Source organism: Alnus glutinosa, chromosome 2, assembly GCF_958979055.1.
Source record: "Alnus glutinosa chromosome 2, dhAlnGlut1.1, whole genome shotgun sequence".
Classification (NCBI taxonomy): Eukaryota; Viridiplantae; Streptophyta; class Magnoliopsida; order Fagales; family Betulaceae; genus Alnus; species Alnus glutinosa.
In genome coordinates this window covers 25,290,581-25,311,716 of record NC_084887.1, presented here as the reverse complement: position 1 = coordinate 25,311,716, position 21,136 = coordinate 25,290,581, and the positions used below count along the sequence as shown (strand labels likewise).

Sequence of the window (21,136 nt, the reverse complement as noted above, 5' to 3'; positions counted from 1 at the left end):
AAAATTTGAATTGAGCACCAAAAGCAAGGCCATATTATTGGGCCAGTCGTTACACCTGTTTTATGGGGTTGATTGAGCACCCCAAATGTGTTGGTTGTAGATTAGTCTCTTAACAAATAGGCTAGCTCCTAATTCAATTACTATATTATATACAACCAAAATTCTTTCATTTTTCTATCAAATCTCGAAATTGCATCCTTATAGCACATTGTGAATTTGCGAGAGTGGCAACTAAGGTGTATTTAGTTTCGGATTTTAGCTTAAAAAAAATTTCTGATTTTTTTTTTAAACTGTTAGCAAAATTTTATCTTGTGAATATTTGAATGTGTGCAAATTTCATTAAGCTAACATGGCGTTCATTATAAAGTTTTAATATTAAATGATCTAATCTTTAACATATTTTCATATTAACATGGGTCTGCCCTTACAATAGACCCATCTATCTGGGTTGGACTTAACAACTTACTTTAATAGGATCGGGATTGTTACATATACTATGTATCAAACGACCCGTCGCAAATTCGTAAGGTCAGCAGAGAAAGATTCCAAGGCCCAAGCACAAGCAGAAATACCCACTTTTCAAATTTCACACTTACAATAACTTAATAAAGATAAATATTTGTTGGATCCGAAACCAGAACAATAATTTATAATATATTTGATCTAAACAAGTACAAAAATTTGAATTTACTAAAAGAATAAGTAAAACAATTATTCTTATTATATATATAAACATAATTATAATTTTTTTCGGGTTTATGATATGATAAAATAATAATTACCAAACGATATAAAATGAGGTTGGCTTGGGCTAGGTGTTATTACAAAGTTAAAGCAAGGCCCAAGAACTAAGAAATGTCAAAGTTATAAAAGAAAAGAAAAAATCCCATAAAAAAGAATTGAAATTGATAAGTATAAAGTGTGTAATGTTGTGCAGCAATTTTCATGTCAGCTTTGTTGTACAAAGTATGTACAAATGTTGTGCAGCAAACGCTACTCATACACTAAATACTGTGTAATTAGCACGTTTCTTTTTTTATTCTTTTAATGGTAGTATAACTATTTAATAAACTACTATATATTTTTGAAAAAAGTATATATATATATCCCTCAAATTACCATTCAATTATTAATGGAGTGATTCTAAGGAGCAGCACTTTATCTGAAATTCATCCAGAAAAAAAGTGATGTTCCTTAGCATTAGCCATTGTTAATGTCTCATCAACTACCAATTGTATCAATGACTCAATATCCTCCTAAGCCACTAAAAAATAACAACTTTCCCCGAAACTAACAAAAAGATAAAAATAATCATTTTTTTTTTCTTCTTGTAAGTAAACCTTAAAATTTTGTCAATAAAACAAAAATATTCTTATAATTTTTTTTTTTTAAAAAAAAAAAACTAAAAAAAAAAATATGAAAATTTTAAAAACACAAAAAAAAAAAAAAAAAAAAATGAAAAACCGGTTTTAAAAAAAAAAATCACTTTTTTAGTTTTTTGTTTAATTTTATGAAGGGTGTTTTTGTCATTAGGTGGGACATTGACATTTTTTATTTTTTTTTATTTTATGAAAGATGTTGAGACAATTGGTAGTTTTGGAGAATGAGGTAGTAGTTTGAGGAGAGTATGTATACTTTTTTTCCTGCAATTTTTATATAATTTGATGATGCATCAGTGAAACTCAATCTTTAGATCAACACTTATAAAAATAAAAAAAAAAAATTGTCACATCATCTCAATTATATAAAAATTGTATAACAATCTAATAAATAATGGCCTTGTTTGTTCAATGACGATGCAGAATAGCATCGTGCGGCTGGGTCCCACGTGCACTGTTCCACCCCAGCTCATTTATCTCAATTTTCTTCCTTCACGTGCAGCGCTCCTTTTAATGTCTCCTGCAGTTTTGAATTGTCATTTGTTCCTATTCTGCCCTCAAATCAAAACCGCAGCTTGCATGAACAATGCTTTCTTCCTTTTTCAGAAAATCAACCCTGTCTCCTCCTCACGAGCCCCTGCAATTGATTCAGCCAAGGAAAATCTCGACCAGGAATGCAATCTACTCCGTACCTGGTCGACATGACGGAGCTGTTGGAAGAACATGGCATAGACGTTAATGCCCCACCGCCCAAAGGAAATTTCTATAAATTTCCTTACTCATGCGGAGAAGACAACAGACAAAAAGAAGAGCATTTTGGCCGGTATCAACCCCGTTGGGAGAGTCGGAGGAGGAGGCGGCAGGGTGCTTATGCCTCCCACAGTTTTTCCTACTAGAGCAACGGCACATATACAGGTACTGTGCTTCTATTTGAGATCCTAGATTTTGAGATCCAGATTTGGTTGCCTTGGATCTATATAAATTCTCCTTGTAGTGCTCGTTCCGTATATATGAAGTCTCTATTTCTTTGGTGGTGATGTGCTCTTGTTCGTAATTTTACTAACAAAATGTATGGGTTTAAATGATAGCTCTAAACACTACATCAAGCAGACTGATTTTACTACTCTTGCACAGGCATACTATTGAAATGTCAGAGAATGAATTTGGTTTTGATGTAGAATAAGTGAAACCTCTTATTGACGTCTCCTTTATTAGGGATAACATGGAAACATGATCATAATTCAATTCGAAGAATAGCCCAAAACAACCCAAACATGTACAGTTTATGCTCTAAGATGCTAGCTTTCATTTTAAGTGCTAGTTGTTTTCTTATTGATTGATGATAAAACTGAAGAAAATAAATGAGAAAATCTGAGGCATTTGGTTTTCATCTTTTTCATCTTCTGAGGAACTAACAAGCGTTAGGACACCCATGGTGTTATTGTCTGTCGTAGGTATACAATCAACTAAGTAATGGCTGGCTTACCTTCCTTTATGGAAATTTTATGGGCCCGCTAATTGTGATGTCATTTCTTGGTAGGAGTCATTTTATTCCTAATTATGATGTCAGTGTTGTTTGGTATCGAAAGGTGGTTGAGAAAGTCACCTCCTGCTGATTTGCTTGAACTAAAATAGGTGAAGAGTATCTTAAATTGGAAACTAATTGCTAGAATTTGGATATGGTCTTAGAAATCTGTAAAGAATAATTGAATTCATAGATACACCATAAACTCATTGAAATTTCATGTTCAAGGCCAAAAGTTGGCTTAGTCCTTAACCCATTTAATTTACCAAATTATTTATAACTATGTAGTATTCAAGGAAAGACTAAAAATTGCTTGTGAAAACTCTACAAATATGACCCTTGGATATAAGTAATTTTTAATGGGTTTTGTTACTTTATAGTTACGTTTGGGCCAGTTATTGTAATAGTTCTCAAAGAGATTTGTTTTGACATCTTCTATGGTTGTTTTCCCATGAGTATTTATTTTCCTATATTCTTAAATTCTCATATGCTTGAAATCTAACTTGTCATGGAATTGGTTATACAAGTAAATAGAATTATGCCCTAATTAACGATTTCTTGATGATGCTCCTTCCTACAAGTAAATAGAATTATGCCCACTGTTTCCTTCAACTTTTTCCTTCTACATAGGTGTTTTCTTGTATACTTCCTCTATACTAGAGTTATGTCTATGCGCTTTTGACATGCATTGCACTATTAAATATACATCACATACCAACAGTAAATGCTAATAAACATATTACATGTCAATTTGCCAGCGCAGCCACCAATATAACCTTCGTTCTCAAACTACAATTCAAAAGGTATGTTGCTAAGTGAAATAATTTCGTATATTTTATGGCTTCTAACAACTACTACTTTGATGTCACTTTGCAGAAGCGTCGTCGCCCATACAACCTTCGATCCCAATCTGCCAGACGAGAGGTATGTCGCTATCTCAATTATCGCTCGAATTATATTTGTATTCATATATACAAAATGAACCTTACAATACACACCTAGTACTTTATATATATATATATATATATATATAGTTATTCATGTTACTATTTCATAGTACCACTTACCTACTATGTTGTTTTATAACAATGATTTGAGTAGAAAGATAAAAAAACAAAACAAAAATTCAATAATACTTTAAAATAAAAAAATGAACCTTTAATAACTTCCACTTTCATAAAGTTATGTTTGTTCTCATAGATGTCAACGTCTAATATTCTAAGAAGGTCTCCCCGTAAGAATCCCCGACAACCACCATTAGTTGTAAAACTAGAGGCCCAAAATGCTCAAGCGAATTGGAAGCCTGCACACGAGAGAGTGTTACTAGACATTCTCATGGATCTGGTCAAGGCTGGTGTAAAAGGCTCATTCGGGCAACACCTCCATTCAATTACCAAGGATCTCAATAATCATATTAGTGACGGCACAATTTATCGAAAAGATCAAGTCAAGAGAAAGATCACTTACCTCAAGACGATGTACAAAGAGTACATTGATCTTATCAACGGTGCGGTAACTACTGGATCAGGGTGGGACACTGAGAGAAATACAATCGCTTTGACCGCTGATCAATGGATACAATTGAGGGATGTAAGTATTTTTTCCAACAATTTAGGACACACATGCGATGTTACAATTTCTCATGCTTACGAAATGTACTGTTGTTTTATAGGTCTATGGATCCGACAAGTACTATAGATTCCGTGGTGGGCCGCCTGCACATTACGACGACTTGGTCTACATATTCAAGGGGACACACGCCACGGGGCAACTACGGTACGCTAGTACACAGTCCCCACCGGACAGTGGGGAGCAGCGCGGTGTCAACCTTAATCTCCCACCGGATGTCGTAGATTTATCCGACCAGGACCGCAATCCACCACAGAGGAAGTTTGGCAAGTCAAAGAGGGCTGCCTCCCCAACACGAAGCCAGCCAGCAAGTAAACGTTCCGCAGAAGATGCCGCAGTTGTGGAGAAATGGACCAGCAAATTAGACTGCATGCGTGATAATTTCGAGTCCTTCTACATCCACTCAGCAGGCGACTCAAGCCGGAGCAACGCTGGATCTAGTCGTCCCTCGCCCCAGCAAATCCAATCTAGCCCCCCTCCAGTCGCACAGGACCCTGTAGCTGTGGCCATGCCAATTATTAATAAAATGAGGGATCAACTTGGAATGGACTCGGTCTCATACGTAAAAGTGTGCAAATTCATTGTAGCCCAACCACTAATGGCTACCATGTTCATTCACATGGATGAAGACGGACAACGACAGTGGCTACTCGAATTTAAGGACTGAGGGGATGCATGAGTTACACTATTTCATCTTATTATGCAGTTATTATGTTGTATATTTATTATCTACATGGACATCATATCACTACTAACTAAACTTATGAACTTCTTAGTTTATTTATCATTTTATCGATAAAGTACTTGTTTTCTCTCGTATTCAAAACCGCGTACGTATAGAATTGTCTAAAATTCTGTTTCTAAGACTGTGTGTATGCCATTTAATGTACTATTTTCTCTTTTCGAACATGTTTGGTATAGTTCTTTTGCCAACGATGGAATTTAGTGGACCATCAGCGGAAGAGGATGAATGGGTACACTGGGAGGATCTCATAGATGGCCTGCCTGATCCAGACTCTGACGAGACAGACTCACGGTATGGAGGAAATAACGGAGGCACCGACGACGTTCGTATCTATTTAGACTCTGTTCTAGAGCAACTATTTGAGATGGCGCAACACCACGAGATTGTGCCAGACCAATTACCACCATTGATGCGTATTCCTCAACGGACCTAAATTCTGAGGGGACCAATGTGGATACATTGGGTGTTAATGAATCCGAATCCGAGAACGTGTAAGGAGCAATTCAGAATGTCACCCACAACATTTTGTCGTCTTTGTAACACTCTGAAAATTAATCATCTTCTGATCTCTAGTCGGTTTGTCAAGATTACCGAACAAGTGGCTACGTTTTTACTTGTCGTCTGTCAAGGTCACACGGTGAGGGCGGTGGCTGATAGGTTGTAAAGATCACTTCAAACAATTCATAAATACAGTCATCAGACATGCAAGGCAATTTGCAGGCTCAGGAAGACAGTCATACAGCCCACGTTAAAAGTAACGCCTCACCCATATGTCTCCAGCAATGGCAAATTCTATCCATGGTTTGGGGTAAGCAACATTCCAGGGGTGTGAAATGGATATTTTAAAAAATTTGTCAAATCCTATGCTAACTCTGATGTATTACGAATTCATCAATTACTTTTTTGTAGAACTGCATTGGTGCTATTGACGGCACGCAGATTGACGCTGAGGTTAGGGGTATGAGCGCCTTGCCATTCCGTAGTAGGAAGAAAAAGCCACGCAAAATTTCATGTGCGTGGTCGACATGGACCTCTGCTTTACGTATGTGTATGCTGGGTGGGAAGGAAGCGCACATGACTCGCGTATTTTTTCGGAGTGCATAAATGATCCGGCACTTCGCTTCCCGGCTCCGGCCGACGGTAATGTCCGATGATATATACATTATGTTTTATAGTGTGGATTGATCGCATAATCAATTATTTATTTCGTTGTAGCATTAATATTGACTGAGTGACAATTACTTTGGTAGGTTACTTTTACTTGGTGGATTCAGGATACGGCTGTTCTCTGGGGTTCATGCCACCATATCGCAACGAGAGATATCATCTGGCCAGTTTTCGTGGCCAACGTGGTGGTCCAAGGGGTAAGCTCGAAACATTTAATTACAGACACTCATCACTTCGGTCAATAGTAGAGCGAGCGTTCGGGATAATGAAGAGACGGTTCCGTATCCTGAACAAAATGAACCCGTACGCAACTGACTTCCAGCGACTTATCATAGTTGCATGTTGTTGTATTCATAATTTTATACGCAAGGATTGTGGAGAGTCCGATGAGTTATTCAAATAAGCTTTACGCCAAATGTACGGGGACGAATGGTACAATTTGTCACGTTGCGATCATTTACCATTCCTGCAAACCGTGATACCGGGTCATCGGCCGAATAGATCCGCCGAGAGTAAACGGTATATGGAGCTTTACCGGGATGCCATGTGCGAGAGCATATGAAACTCAATGCACAAGGATTGAAAATAAAAGGTTAGACTTGGTAAGTCAAAGATTATTAAATTTATTTCAAAAAAAAGTGGCTTATTCTTTTATTATAGATCAACTTTCAAGCACTTGTTGTATTTGAAAATTCTTTTCTGCAATTGCATATTTATTGACTTCATTAGGGCTATGACACCTTTTTACCTGTTGGTAGGGTGGGCTTCTACTGATTATGTTCTGCAAAGATTGGCACCTCTTTGGGCGGGCGCTAGAGGACTAGAATTTACATGGGATTACATTTTGCAAGGCATTGATGCGAGTGCGAATCTGGTGCATTTATTTCTTATTGTATCTAATGTATTGCTTTATAAGTGTAGCTTCAGACAATATCCTTAGTTTACCTACTAATGGATTAAACCAGTAATTTGATGTGAATTGGTGTGATTGCTATAAAAACTAAAGCATGGAAGAGGGAGGTAGTTCTTGCAACAAAGTTATATAAATTATACTAGGGTTGAATTAAGGTTGTTAGTGAGAGAAACCGAATTTTCATGGAGTGTTGGCCGTTGGGAGAATGCTACAGAATTGTGTTTACAGTCATTTTATCGTTGTTCCTCTTTTTTGAAATTTGGTTGGCCTTCGCTTGGCGCAGAAAAGCATATTGTTTAACATTTTTAATGCAAACTACTATTTTTCTGGAGCACATGTAGTAAGAGTTGCATGCCAATAAAAGAATCGAGGCTTTTTCTTTACGGATGTTCTGATCAAAATTTTTGGTAGAAAGAAAATCCACATTTGTTATTGCCATACTGTTTAGAAGATGTTTTTGTATTACCTATTATTATCTTCAGAAAATACTCAAAAGAAAATAATCAAGAATGTGACTAAACTCGCTTTTGGGAATAATTAGGAATCTAAAAGGGTTCCCAAGAATATGAGATTCTCATGTTTGGTTTATTCCTAGGCATCTCGTAGAAATTATTTATGCTTTTCAAAATATCCTTATGTTTCTCTCTGAAAGTGCATAAGGCTGTTAGATACAAAAGTAATTGGAAATTAAATAAAAAAATGACGAGGAAGATAAACTATTTATAAACCATGGTTTAAGTCTCCAAGGTAGATTGCACATAGAAGAAACCATGACATGCCAAACAAGTCCAAAGTGACAGATAGAAATAACCTATTCCCAGATCCATCATTCTAACATAAAGGATGAGGGACCTCTAGACCCAATATGAGCAATACAATAGATGACTAACAACATGAGTAGTAATGCCATAGCCCGAGAAAGAGTAATATTTTTTTGGCCCGACCCTAACTCCCGTCGTATGACATCACAATGGTGCTTGCATTTTCTTTCAACTAATTCATCAACTCCATCATTAAAAGCATTCAATCTCTTCTCCAATTCCTCGAGACGTTCCATTAAGAGCTTTTCAGTAGCAGACATATTATCAACCCACGCAAAATAATCACAATCACCAGATTTCTGCATGCAAGCATAATAAGTAAAGTGGTCCTACAACACTTAGGACGAAGTACATACAATATCTAAATAAGAAATTACCTTATAATGTATACATCCATACCACTTTCTACCGGGGTTTGTTGACGTACGGGACTTCCTCACCTGTGCTGGGACTCCACAATGACACAGCGGTGGACCACTCGACACGTCACTAGCCGTAGACATTTACTATAGATATTGTACATAACATGAACAATTTAGAAATACAAATATGTCACATTTATATATTTGGGTAGATGAACAAAAGGAATATCAACATATAATGTTGTAATTTACTGCACACTGACAAACAGTATAAAAAAATGTGTTCCAGGTGATGTCCTACGTTATTCTCACTCTTAAAGCAACCAAAATTCAGAACTACATTTCAAACATTGTACGTTATCATTATAACCCTAGTGGCCTGCTTTACGATCAACATACATTGCATTTGCAATTATGGCTCTCATTTTAAAGGGAAATGTTAGATATTTTATCACTTTTTTTTAAGAATTTGTTTTCAATATGAAGCGTTACAATCCGATAAAATTGTAGTACATTTTTCAAAACAATAGATTTCATGAAATTAGGACACATCAAGTTGGAATCAAATTGTTTTTGGAGCTCAAAGAAAATATATACAATTGTGAAAGAAATTATAGATATTGAAAACCAAGAACCGAAGGGAACTCATCCTAGTTTGTTTTATTTCGGGTTTCAAACTATCATCAAATGAAATAAATATGCCTGTTTAAGAACAAACACAGGTCGGTTAGCTTCTGGGGGTTATGGAAGAACAAACCAAGCCAACGAGGGTCGTTTTATTTGAGAAGAATGAAATGTATCTGCTCAAAACAAATTCATATATTAGAACATAGGAAAATACCAGCCATTTTAAGTTAGGGGCAACATGCCCACATGCAATAATCAACACAATTAAATGTTCAATTAATTCAAAATTCAACAGAGGGCACCCAGTCTCCAAATAATTTGCATTATGATCTTACAAGAAATACCAGGAAAGAAATGATTTTGGGGGGAATAAACATCTTTTGAGCTACTTTTAGCCAATGGGTCTAAAACCAAGCAATGTAGAAGCAAGTGGAACAACAGTAGGCCGAAATTGAGCAAGAAAAACTTCATGGGTTCTCATTCAACAGGCGTACCAACTAAACAAGAGAGTAAATTGGGCATATTAGAGTATACCTATACACCTGCAATGCCTTCCACACAGAGAGAGAGAGAGAGAGAGAGAGAGAGAGAGAGAGAGAGAGAGAGAGAGACCCTTCAGCTTCTGGGATGCGAATCTGGTGGTTTTCGTGTGTGATGGGTTTTAGAAGAAAAAGGAAACGGAGCAGCGATATGCAAGCTACGGTGGAAATTTTCTTAAAAAGGAAGAAAGCATTGTTCATGCAAGCTGCGGTTTTGATTTGAGGGCAGAATAGGAACAAATGACAATTCAAAACTGCAGGAGACATTAAAAGGAGCGCTGCACGTGAAGGAAGAAAATTGAGATAAATGAGCTGGGGTGGAACAGTGCACGTGGGACCCAGCCGCACGATGCTGTTCTGCATCGTCATTGAACAAACAAGGCCAATATTGCTATTTTTTTTCTTTATTTTTTTTTATTGAGTTGGTTGTTTTATATTTTTGCATATAGTACTGCCTCTAGCTAAGATATTTGTAGGGAAGTTTATAAACATCTTGTCATCATATTCTATTAATAAAGATTTAATGGAAATGGAAATCTAACGACGTCGAATTTGATATCCATTCAGGAATAACAATAATATGAAGTTTTAGTATTTTGCTATAGGCCTTTTTAAATTTAAATACACATTCTACCATATGGTCCTCTTAATAGTATAAACTAATTCTAAAAATTATATTTTTATTTCATAATTATCGCACAAAATTGATGTGACGTGACTGTCTCAACCAACCCTTGAATCAATCATGGTTAAAATAAAAGATAAATATATATATATATATATATATATATATATATATATATATAAATTTATTAGAATTGTTAGTATGTTACATCAACCATTGGATCTGTTTTTATTTTTGTCATATTTTGCCATACCAACCTTTGGATCTGTTTTTTATTTTTATTTTTATTTCATATTAATATAATCTATATCAATATGGCAAAATATGTTTTGATATACATTATCAATTAAGCTTCTTCTTCTTTTTTTTTTCTTTTTTTTTTTAAGCTTTACACCTCATCTGGCAGTCTAGGAATAGATTGATACATGATAGTATTTGCCTAATCCAGTTCTAGTCATCTAGCATCTTAAGGTCACCTTACACTCTCATTATTTGGCTTGAGAGTTAGCTGCTCTCCTCTCCTCTCTCTTTGGCTTCCTCCAAGTGCTAGGTGCCTTAAAGGTAATTTTGATGTAACTATCCTTGGCAACTTTGATATGACAGCTGTGGTTATTAGCAATTTTTTTGAGGATATTATTCTTGCGGTGACTCAAAAACTCTCGGTCTCTAATGTCCTAATAGGTAAAGCTTTTGCAACTCTTCTTGCTACTCAGCTCACTGCTTCTACGAGTATTGGATATTTTATGCTTGAAGGGAATGTTCTTTTAGTGATTCTAACAGTTAATCAGCTTCCATTTTTTTTCTTCTTGGCATTTTGCTCCCTTTATTTTGGATGGTAGACTAGATCTTTTTTCCTTTCTTAGCTGGAATGCTATGAAAGTGACGCCGGACAGAATTAAGATTGTTCTGATAGCGTATAATAGTTGCAAAAACTATGAATTGGAGATAGAAAATGGAATTCAGGAAGAGAGAAAATAACAAATAGGGAAGAGATAACCTTTAATTGCCTCAAATAAACAAACAGAGAAATAACTCTGCAATACTTAAAATTTAATTGATACTTCAAAACTTGATTGCAAAATAATACAGATCTGCCTTTATATAGGCAAAGTTTGAGAATTTTTCAACCAAAATACTTTGAGAAAAAGAAATAAATAAAAATACAAAACATAACCGTAAGCTTAGAGACAAAGTAAAATTCTTGTACGGGAAGTAAAATATAATATTCGAAAAATAATATTCAAATATTTTGTAGAATTCCTTCCATTCTTGGGCTAACCTTATTCAATGAATAATCTTCAAATCTTATACCTTATTTTCTCTTGTATAAGAAAGTCTCCAAAAGTGTCAATTTACATGCACATGTTTTAGCTAAATGAGTCGTTACCTTAGGTTTAGCAATTTTTGACACGACCAGCAAACTCAGCACGAACACGACACTAAAAAATTGGGTTTGGTTTTGTTATTATCGGGCTCAAGTCATAATTGGGTCGACCCGATTATAATCATATTTGGCGGGTCAATCCCCACTAACACGATTATAACCTGTTTAAAAAAAAAAACACGGAAACTTCAAGAAAGAAAGGGAAACGCTAAAATGTGAAATCCGAATTGCCGAACCCTAGGTCCCTATCCCTAGCCAGAAATTGCTAAAGGCTTAACCAGCGCCGGAGGAACATCTAGGGCCACTGGAGGCAGCAAAACCGGAACCAGCAAGGGAGGAGAACCGAAGATAGACCCGCGAACGCCGGAGGAGCTTGACTCGCCCTCAGAAGATGATAGACCCACGACCACCGGAAGAGCTTCCGTCTGATTCAAAACCGGAATAAGCAAGGGAGGAGAATCGAAGATAGACCCACGTCTGATTCACGACCGGAAGAGCTTAACCCACGACTCGCATCTCTTTTCTTTTCAGTTTTCTGTTCTCACTTTCACGCTCCTTCAACGAATCAACCTTCACATAACCTCTCAGCCTCACGAATCAACCTATTTTCAGAGCTTAATCGTCCGATTTAAGTGAATTTTTCATTAGATCTGTTAGTGCTTGTATTGGTTTTGTTTTGATAAACATTAGGTTCTCTACTTTTCTTAACAATTGGGGTTTGGTTGAAAGTAAATGTGTTACTCGGGTCGTGTTCGGGTAATACGGTTGGCAAGCGGGTCGTGTTTGGGTTCAAAATTTCAACCCGATTAAAATTGGGTTGGGTTCGTGTTAGACCCGATTGTGTAATCGGGGCAGCCGGGTCGACACGAACCCGATTCGTCGACCCGAATTGCTAAGCCTACGTTACCTACCTTGTGTTTGATAGCATTCCCACATAACCCATATTATTTATTCTATCAAGATAAAAAAGGGGAAAGATCCACCCTTGTAACATTTTCTTCATTCAATTATAAAAAATAAAAGAACATTTTATTTATAAATAAATTCTTCTTATATATTTCAATCATGAACGTGTCTCTCTCTCTCTTTCACACCATGATCTCATGGTCTCCCATACTTCTCTTCGTTTCTTGGCAAAATTATTGTGTCAAACACTGTGTTCACCTTAAAATTATTAGCAAAGAACCTTTTTTACCCACTTTTTCAAAATACTTCAATCTGCTTATCATTTTAGCTATTCATTTTTACTATTTTATTTAAAATATTATCATTATTTGTAATCTATTTTCATTAAACCTAAAGAGTGGGAGATAATCAAAATTTTTTCACTAATTAATTTGATAAGCACGGTAACAACTAGTAAAATTATAGTCAAAATGGGTAGCCGGATGTATTAGCTTCTTTTGGTATTTTTTGTTACACAGCTCACAAAAAATAACATTTTGACTATTTTGACTAACTTAATATAAGCTCTTTAAGTAGGTTGGTGGTTTTGCTGTATAATATTTATACACACTTTGTATAACAAAGTTGATTTCAAAATTATTTTCAATTTTTTTACCCTGTATAATGTCAATTTATGTGTTTGGAATTGCGATTTCGTAGACAACAAGTGCGATTTTAAACCAAATCGCAGAACATAAACCGTTTGGAAACTGTTTTTTTTTTTTAAATTGCGATTTGAAAACTCAAAAAATCTGTTTTTTCAAATCGCAGGTAAAATGATGTTTTTTTTGAAAACGTAAAATTTTAAAAGCTAATTTGCGATTTTAAATGCTAAACTACGATTTTGCCAAACGTTTAATTGTGTTTTTAAAAGTCACATTTTTCAAATCGCACATTTTAAAATCGTACTTTTTGAAATTACAAATCCAAACGGAGTCTTAGTGTATTACTTGCAAGAGAACGTTAAACCGAAGTTGAGGAAAAATAAAAGAAGCCCAACTAACCTCAAACAATTGGGCCAACAGGGGAAAAAAAGACCAGAAAGAAAAGTAGCTAGTTTTCACTACCTTTCCTCCCTACACAGATAAAACCCAAGAAACCCTAACAAAGCTTCTTGCGCCCGAGCGAGAGAGACACACATAAAAGGTTCAGCTCCATTTTGTCGGCGGCGCTGTAAGGTCACCACACTTTCTCATTCACTTTCGTTGGCATCATTTGTGTTCAATTTTCTATCTATATCTGCGGCTCTTTTTGGTTGCTGAGAAAACTGTTTTTGGTTTTAGACAATTTGAGCAAAATGACTTGTTTTCTGCAAATTTGAGGATATAAGCGCGTATGGGTTTGCGTTGGTTTTTGGATTTGATCTGTTTTTAGATCTCTGGGGTTTGACGCTCTCCAGAGCCATCATTGTCTGTGTTATGATTTCGTTGATGCTTCTTTGTATCAACGAATTAAGTTTGATTTTCTTCAAACTTAAGATTAAGTTTGATTATTTCTTAGAGGATAAATGTAGTTTTGTCAATAAGTTGACAATTTATTATAATATAGAGATCTTTAATTGACGAAATTAGAATTATAAATTCTAGTATTAAGGAAGAAGCATGTAATATTAGAGGCTTCCTACAAATTTGTGTTCAAATTCAATTGTTTCTCTTTTGTTTTCTTATGATTATATCATTTATTCCCCTAATCAAAACGCACGCGCCATATGCATAAAACGCAAGTACTTAAGTTTTCTCCGCCAGCCTTTTAATCGTCACAGTTCATTCTTCAAGATCTCCTCTTGTAGTGCCACGCCAAACCCTAATGCATTTCTATTACTCTTATTTCTCTTCCCCTCTCTTCAGCTCCAACACAGGGAAAGGAAAAGTGATGGCGGAAGAGGAACCGAAGCCGTTGGCATACATACCGGAAATAATACTGAAGAAAAGAAAGAGCAATGAAGAATGGGCGCTCAAGAGGAAAGCCCAGTATGAGGAGAGGAATTCTTTGGCCAGGAAGAGAGCCAAGCATGACTTCATCAGAATGCCTGAGGACTTTATCAAAGAGTACCGCACTAGGGTAACTATATCTATCCATATGAAATATTTATCGATCTCTGTGTGTGTGTGTTTCTGTTATTGGAGAATATTGATACAAGGTTTCGGATTTCTTGGTTTGTTGTTGAAATTGGTAAATATGATTTTTAATTTTTTTTTGGATTGTACAAATTTTTGTTTTGAAATAGGGCATTATTGTGTATCCATGATGGGGTTTGAGAGAGTTGGGACTGGTTTTTCTATACAGATGATATGCTTAGGAGATTGATATTGTTAGAATCAAGTTGGGGATATGGAAATTTGAAATTTTTTTAAGGAGTGAAACTGGGGTGAAGTTTTAGGATTTGGGTTAGGCAAGAGTTTTGCTGTGGAAAACTGGAAATTGAGAATGTGGGGTGCATGATGATTCCTTCCATATTCAATGTAGAACGTGAAGTGCGCCCACTATTGGGCAGCAACGTTTCACAGCATGTAACCGTTGGTGGTTACATGCTAATATATTGTATATAAGCAATATGATGCAGCAGTTATTAATACACCAAAAAAGATAGTGAAAAATCAAGAGAGAAAGAAAGAGAAAAATATCTCTGCGGTAAAACTGTCTGGCAGTATGCGAATGTGTTTGCATATCCATCTCTTTCGGTTTCTGAATCTGTGGAAGGCACTTAGACTGTGAATAGTATGGGTATTGCTCTAGTAGTATCATTTATCACCGAGAGAAGAATTCAAGAACAAAGCACGTGGAACAACTACGTAAGATCAAATTCATTTTGATACTGAAAAGGTATCAAATATTTTATTCCACAATGTATGATTACATTTCTAACATTCAGAGACTAAAATGTTAGGAAAACTTGGAATATCAGAGGCTGTGTAAAACGGAATTTGACTGGGTTCATTTAGTTTTGTGATATTAGCATGTGTGCGACAATGAAGGAGTAGTTCAATGGAAGAATCGAGTAGTCTATTCCGATGATGAATGGACTGGTAAAAGTATTCTAAACTTTCTCGGTATTTAGATGCGGTGGCATGTGCTACATTGGAAAGCGCATACATTCCAAGAAGCATAGGCTTAACAAAAGAAGATCCAAAGAGTCGTTCTCTATTGTTTTCTTAAGCTCATTGCTTGGGTATTTGTGGATGTTTTTGGACTTTTGGTCACTCAAAGCAACACATGTTGTATAAACAAACAGCCAAAATTGCTGTGAATTTGCAGAAATTGCTTGCTCAGAAGGTTGGTTTGCGTTCAACGGTCTTTCCTTTCAAGAGCAGAGTTGATGCGCAATTTTCAGACGAATTTCATTGACCTTTTCTCCAATGTTTAGATCATGAATGCGCATAATGCTGGCATGCTAGAAGGAAGTGTTAACTTTCCAACTGTTCACAGGAGGAATGAGGAAAAGGAATGGAAATCATTAAAATGCTGGAGGAAGTCAATTCCTATGAGCCTGACCCCCCTGTTTGGTTCTTAATGGAAAGGACAAGAGAAAAGAATACTTGTAATTGACTTCCTCTCTTAAAACGTTTCATAAGTATGAAGCATTATTCCTTTTCTTTTCTTTCACGTTGCCTTGTGAACAATTACAGCATAAGTTTCAAAAGGGCATGGCATTTGATAGTGACACATTCGGCACTGGACTAAGTATTCAAGAAATTGCCTTGAATTTATCTTTAAGTGTCCTGCACTTGACTAAGTATCCTGAACTGTTGTAGTGTTCAATGTCTCAATGTTTATGCCCTTGGGCATAATGAATTTTACTATCTAGCATGTCTGAATACTGTGTAGGTGCTTTCGCTGATTCTTTTCTTCCTCTGTTTGATCTTTTAGACGTGCCTTTTGGTAATTGCCTATTAGTAGGTGTGATGGGCTCTTCTATGGCAAGCGTTGTGTGTCTATGTGAAGTATGCAGTAGTCACTGAATTATTAATGTTCATCTAGGTGGTGAGTTTATCAAGACTAGAAACTTTGATAGGTACCTGAATCTTAGTGTCATGTGTGAGTTGCATTTTAAATTTAATTTTGCTGAGGATAAATGTATCATGAAATGGCTGTTCTTGCCATGTCTGCAATTTCATGATATAGTCACTTACCTGTTTAAACTTCAATTCGGTTCATAGTAAAATCTGTTGAATAATCTTATTTGTTATTTTCATGTAGGAACTGGACCTTGTAAAAATGAAACAGAGGACAAAGAGGAAAAGACCAGCATTAGCAATGACAGAATCAAAGCTGCTTTTTATCGTTCGCATACATGGGTGGGGTTACCATTGTTTAGTGGTGATCTTCTGCAGTACCTCTACTGCTAATATATTTATATTTTCATCGCTGATGTGTACATCCATTTTCCAGGAAAAGAGAAATGCATCAAAAAACGAGGAAGGTCTTATACAACCTGAGTTTGAGGAAAATCTTCAGCGGTGTATTTGTGAAGGCAAATGAAGGGATAATAGAAAAGCTGCAAAAAGTGGAGCCATATGTTACATATGGGTAGGGTACACAAAAACTTTTTTTCCTTATTATTATGCAGAAAATATAACATACTAAATAAGCTATAGGAAAATGTAGAAATCTTTTTCTTTTTTCTTTTTTATTTTTTTATAAGTAGAAGATGTAGATTATCTTGAGGGCACTTCCACTATAGTTCATGATTTGTTCTATGAAGTGATTATATGTGAATATATAGGAAACATAATTGCTTTTTTATAACCCAAAGAAGCGTTAGCCACATCTATTTTACACTATAAAAAGACTAGTAATAATTACAAATGGAGTTCCTTAAAATCATTTATAGAACCCAGTTTCACATAGTACACAATCAATATAGCACTTAGCACATGCACGCCTTCACAATCCACCCACTCTGTTTTGGACTTGACATATTTCACGATCCAGGTATCACACATTTGTTTTGTAACTTAATTGTATTCACCTGATTTGCCTAAATTTCTGCAGTTTGATTAGTTTCCTAGTGTATATGCTATAATTCGCCTTTATTCCAATGATCAATAATGCAAACGAAGCTTTAGCTTACATTTAGAACAAGGAGTAATTAACTTTGGGTTCGTATCATTTACTTGTTTTCCCTTATGGGTTCTTTTTGTAGACATATTAGCCTGTAATGCTCTTCCTAAAATAACTGATCTTTTTCCGAGACAGCATCAAAGCCAAAGTGATTTTTGATGATCCCTTCTAATGGCATTGAAAACTTTTATTTATACTTTTTATTGAGCCATCAATATTATTTTGGGGGTTTCTACCTGAGGTATTTAATCTATCTCTATGACCACCTTCTTGGACTAGGGATGCTAACGAACCAAGACAATCTGAGTATTATGCTTTTTAAGTTTGATTTGCTCCCTTGGATTTGAGCTCAAAACCATTCTCCAGTTTGACTGATGCTTGATACCATGTCATGTTTAATTTGTACAGATCAGATCATACTAGAGTTTTTTTTTGTCATTTTAATATAATGTGTGGTCAGACAATGAGGTACTGGAAGTGACCAAGCTACAGTGGAGGCTTGAATCCAGGTCTAGGGATTTTATTACTGCATGGAGAATAATCTGAAAAGATCTTAGTTGCACTTTGTGTTCATAAATTGGGAGTTACTAATGTCATTAATGAGTCCTTTGCTTTTTTGTTCCTCTATACCAAATTGCTGAAGCAGAAAACTTTTTTTTTGGGTATATATATATTTCCTCCCTGAATAATCGTGTCATTTCAATCTACTCAGGTTTTTAAATTTGACTTTTAACTAAGTTTTTTGATTTTTTTTGTTTCAGTCCAAAATCTTCTAAAGTTGCTTACTTGTCAACATTTTTGCCACATCTATTTTAAAAAATAGTTTTTATTTATTGGAAAAACTAATCCATAAAGAAAAAAGGAGGGGATTGGCCACCCCCACCAGTGAGGGTGGTCACGTGGCGGCTAGCGGCCCTTTGCTTTGAGTGGCTGCCCCCCTTGCGGCGGTGCAGGGGTGGCTCCCCTCTTTCTTTCTTTCTTTCTTTCTTTTTTTTTTTTTTTAGATTTTAATTTTATTAATACAGAAATTCTTTTAAACTGATGTAGCAAAAATGTTGGCGTGGCATTAACACCCGTTAATGCCACATTAGCTGTTTTAGACGATTTTGGAAGGACCGAAATGGAAAATTCAATATGTCAGATTTAGTCCAATATGTCAGATTTAGTGTCTGTCTTTCATGAGTTCTTGAAGGGTTGTATTTTAATGACAATGATGAGAATTTGGTCTAAATATGCTTTAGCTGCAAAGAATATGTAAAGCTATAACATTGGTCTTCACTAGGCATGGGGTGAACATTTGTCCAAAGTTGCACCTTTGGGCTACGACATAGATCTAGTTGTGCGCCTCCCTCAAAATAACTACTTAGATATAAGGATTTCCATATACATTTTGAAAATTCAATTTATGAAGATAATCCTAATGATACTCTTTGCTTGCATATTTGCCCCCAGTATAATTATAATTATAATTATAATTATGATATCTTACCGTGCTTTCTGATTCTAATGAGATCTGGTTGTTAGTGAAGATACCCTAATCTAAAGAATGTCAAGGAGCTGATTTACAAGAAGGGTTATGCAAAGATAGACAAGCAGCGGGTTCCTCTGACAGACAATAACATTATTGAACAGGTATAATTATAAGATATACCTTGCTGAATATTGGAATGGCTTTGAACATCTTTTTTTACCATAGCTTTTAATGCTCATTTTTCCTGTCTTTTGCTTGCAGGCATTGGGGAAGTATGGCATTATCTGCATAGAAGATATTGTGCATGAGATCGCCAGTGTCGGTCCACATTTCAAGGAGGTTGCTAAATTTTTATATCCCTTTAAACTCAACAAGCCAGAAGGAGGATTGCAAGGAACAAAAACGCTATACAAGCAAGGAGGAGACACTGGAAATCGTGAGGATCAGATCAATGAACTAATCAGTAAGATGAATTAAGTTGTATAAGAACAAATCTGAAATGTAGTTTATCAACTGCCCCCAAAAATGACCTGCAGTGGCATGTATTGCAATTTTGAAGCTATTGTTAATTAGCCTGCTAGATTACATTCATTGTTTGTGCTGCTTTTAGTTGTTCCTTAGGTGATAATATCTATTTTCATTTTTCTTTCTAACTCAACGAACTTGTTTGGTAACGAGTTCTTGAAATACCACACGACTCCAGTATTAAGGATTAGCATTGTTGAAAGGAGAGAGTCTTTGCATAACAGCTAGTTTCTATTTTACAGATCCATCAGGTCATGAATTTTTGTACATGGATTGGGAAGATAATTTAGAATTTAAACTTACGCATGTTTTTCAATAAAAATAAAAGTGCTATTGGTAGCCATGAGGTCAAAACCTGTTTAAAAGCTCAACTCTTAAAATATCCTATTAAACAACTACTCCAATATAAGGTTTAAATGTTGCTTGGGGTCATGCCTTTTATTCTTCAAATTTCCATGGAAGGTTGCCTATTTTGGGAAAGAAAGAATAAGAATAAGTGTTATGCACTATGCTGTCATGGCTGATTGGCTGTAACTATGATAGAGGTGGTTTTATTTCTCAAGGAAAAAAAAAAAAAAAAAAGATTTATGCTTACTTTGGGTATTGTGGTACTTGCAAAATGAGCCCAAAGATTCATAAAAAGGAGAAAATAGCACATAAAGATACGATCTAAAATGTCTGCATTTTATACATGATAAAAAGGAGATACAAATACAGTGGAAAGAAAAGAGAGAGCCTGAATGATAATGCTTTAAAACCCTGAGATTTTGTTTTCCTCCTTTTTAGACTACTGTATGTACATTGTACTTGAAGATGAAAGTGAACTCTCAATCCGCATACTCTATAATTATCTTTTCCTTTTATGAGAGGAAATCTAGCTTGATTGTTATATATGTATTATTGATACTTCTTATTGGTAATATATTATTTGAGCATTCCCAATAAATTATGCATCTCTCACTTTTAGTTAGAATAGCTAAGCAAAATCATAAAAAAGCCCTTCCATCCCATTATCTACTAAAAATGCAAAATAAATTTGTCTTGGATTTGTGAATAGTGTAACTCCACAACAAATGCATCTTCTTTTTCTTTTTTCTTTTTTTTAATATTTCTCTTGCGTCTCTCTCCTCTTTTTTTTTTTTTTTCCTCATAATTGCTTGTGATTATAATTAATTAGTAGTTATTTTTTACTTCTTCACAAACAAACAAAAAAACTTGTATTAGAATTTACAGCTTTTTTCAATTCCATTGATGATATTAGTTTTAATCGAACTTTATCACCACAGTATAGACAATTCAAGGATTGAAATTATTTCTATAGTAGAGTGCAAAATAGTAGTGAACTTTAATGACAGTTAGAAATATGATCGTTTTAACAAAACGACCATCGTAAAATATGACAGTTAGAAAAATGTATG

At 35.3% G+C, this 21,136-nt stretch overlaps 1 protein-coding gene across 2 annotated transcripts; it reads left to right on the top strand.

The window, feature by feature from the left end:
* The first annotated feature begins 13,679 nt into the window (after positions 1–13,679).
* Positions 13,680–19,784, top strand: LOC133861956 (large ribosomal subunit protein uL30z). 2 transcript variants are annotated; one of them, XM_062297789.1, is made up of 6 exons: positions 13,680–13,839; positions 14,509–14,722; positions 16,859–16,956; positions 17,051–17,188; positions 19,252–19,354; positions 19,455–19,784. In XM_062297789.1, exons 2-6 carry the CDS (start codon positions 14,534–14,536, stop codon positions 19,668–19,670), a joined length of 744 nt encoding a protein of 247 aa, XP_062153773.1. In that variant the 5' UTR covers positions 13,680–13,839; positions 14,509–14,533; the 3' UTR covers positions 19,671–19,784. The 2 variants fall into 2 exon arrangements, with proteins under 2 accessions (XP_062153773.1, XP_062153774.1); XM_062297790.1 differs by having other exon boundaries at positions 13,682–13,834.
* Positions 19,785–21,136: the final 1,352 nt, after the last annotated feature.

Coding starts and splice junctions, on each gene's coding strand:
- LOC133861956 (XM_062297789.1), top strand. CDS start 14,534: ATGGCGGAAGAGGAACCGAAGCCGTTGGCATACATACCGGAAATAATA. Junction 14,723..16,858: donor TCAAAGAGTACCGCACTAGG/GTAACTATATCT, acceptor ATTTTCATGTAG/GAACTGGACCTTGTAAAAAT. Junction 16,957..17,050: donor TTTATCGTTCGCATACATGG/GTGGGGTTACCA, acceptor TCCATTTTCCAG/GAAAAGAGAAATGCATCAAA.